This window comes from Myotis brandtii, unplaced genomic scaffold, assembly GCF_000412655.1.
Source record: "Myotis brandtii unplaced genomic scaffold, ASM41265v1 scaffold934, whole genome shotgun sequence".
NCBI lineage: Eukaryota > Metazoa > Chordata > Mammalia > Chiroptera > Vespertilionidae > Myotis > Myotis brandtii.
In genome coordinates, this window is record NW_005371854.1 from 421921 (window position 1) to 423693 (window position 1773).

General features: G+C 44.5%; 1 protein-coding gene across 1 annotated transcript in view; it reads left to right on the forward strand.

Annotated features, from left to right (window-relative positions):
• COPB1 (coatomer protein complex, subunit beta 1) overlaps positions 1 to 1773 on the forward strand; it is a 36903-nt gene that overhangs the window by 28898 nt on the left and 6232 nt on the right. Inside the window, exon 15 of the mRNA XM_014533069.1 lies at positions 951 to 1095. Coding sequence (XP_014388555.1) covers positions 951 to 1095 — 145 coding nt within the window. The remainder of the gene's footprint in view (positions 1 to 950; positions 1096 to 1773) is intronic.

Genomic DNA, 1773 nt, shown 5'->3' on the forward strand with positions numbered 1-1773 from the left:
CCCCACTGGGGATGTGCCCGAAACCAAGGTACATGCCCTTGACCAGAATCGAACCTGGGACCCTTGAGTCCGCAGGCCGACGCTCTATCCACTGAGCCAAACCAGTCAGGGCCTTTAATATGTTTTTTAAAAAATTTTGAGGAAAACACATAATTTTATCTTCATGAAATTACTGTACAAGCATGTCTTGCTATACAATCTTTATTTAGTTCCTGAACTTGCATAGCAGGGACTGCCACATGATCTGAATTTTATTGGGTTCTTGAATTTTGGAGAATATCTAGTGAGTTTAGACAGTTAGGGATTTAACTCCTAAGTTGGATGGTTAAGGTATTTGCTAGACATATTTAATGTCTTTCTCCTATTGAGATATAAAGTCTAGGATCTGTTATTTCTAATTAGAGGCCGGTGCACAAAATTCGTGCATTGGGGGGGGTGTCCCTCAGCCCAGCCTGCACTCTCTCCAATCTGGGACCCATTGGGAGATGTCCAACTGCCGGTTTAGCTCTCACAATCCAGGACTGCTGGCTCCTAACTGCTCGCCTGCCTTCCTGCCCCTAACTGCTTCTGCCTGCCAGCCTGATCACCCCCTAACCACTCCCCTGCCGACCTGATTGACGCCTAACTGCTCCCTGCCGGCCTGATCGTCCCCAACTGCCCTCCCCTGCCATGACCTGCTTCCTCCGCCGGAACCCGCCTCCTCCACGCTGTGCGCGGTCATCTTGTGGCGGCCATCTGTGACAATGTTGCACGCGAGGACCACCTAGGCTTTTATTAGTATAGATGTCCCCATTTTGATTTACCATGTCTCCATGACAAAATAATTTTATTACACCTGTTGTCTAATCTAAGCATATCTGTTAATTACCAAACAGACTTAGTCATTTGGCCAGGATATGTTTGGCTAAATTTACTCAGTCATTGATTATCTCTTTGTTTTTGTTTGACAGGTCACCCAATTGACAGGTTTCTCAGATCCTGTATATGCAGAAGCTTATGTGCATGTCAACCAGTATGATATCGTCCTAGATGTGCTTGTCGTGAACCAAACCAGTGATACTTTACAGAACTGCACGTTAGAGTTAGCTACTCTAGGTGAGGAAATTTACTTACCATAAAGGAAGGATATTTATGGTAAGCCATTATGACAGATTATTAAGGGATATGTACAAGTTCTAGTATAAGAATTCTCTTGAGCCCTAGCCGGTTTGGCTCAGTGGATAGAGTGTCCATTGACTTGTGGACCGAAGGGTCCCAGGTTTGATTCCGGTCAAGGGCACCTACCTCTCTCTCGGTTGCAGGCTCCTCCCCGGCCTGGGCCCTGGTCAGGGCATGTGCAGGAGGCAACCAATTGATGTGTTTCTCTCACATCAATATTTCTCTCTGTCTTTCCCTCTCTCTTCCACTCTCTAAAAATCCATGGAAAAATATCCTGGGGTGGGGATTTAAAAAAAAAAAGAATTCTCTTGAGCCATTTGTGACATTTTAATCAAGGCTTAGTTTTACATTTAATATTTAGTCTCCAGTTTTCTGTACCTCTGTGGTATTATTTTCTTATGCTTATGCTCTTGGTATATCCAAATAAGTTTATTCATTCACTGAGCTCAATTATAAATATCAGTTTTTCTAGATATAAATAAGAACTATTCCCTTTTCCTGTGGGAGCCGCCGGGTAGAGAGGAGTGTGGCCTTCTCCTCTCCCCGCCATGGCATGTGCTCGTCCACTGATATCTGTGTACTCTGAAAAGGGGGAAACATCTGGCAAAAATGTCA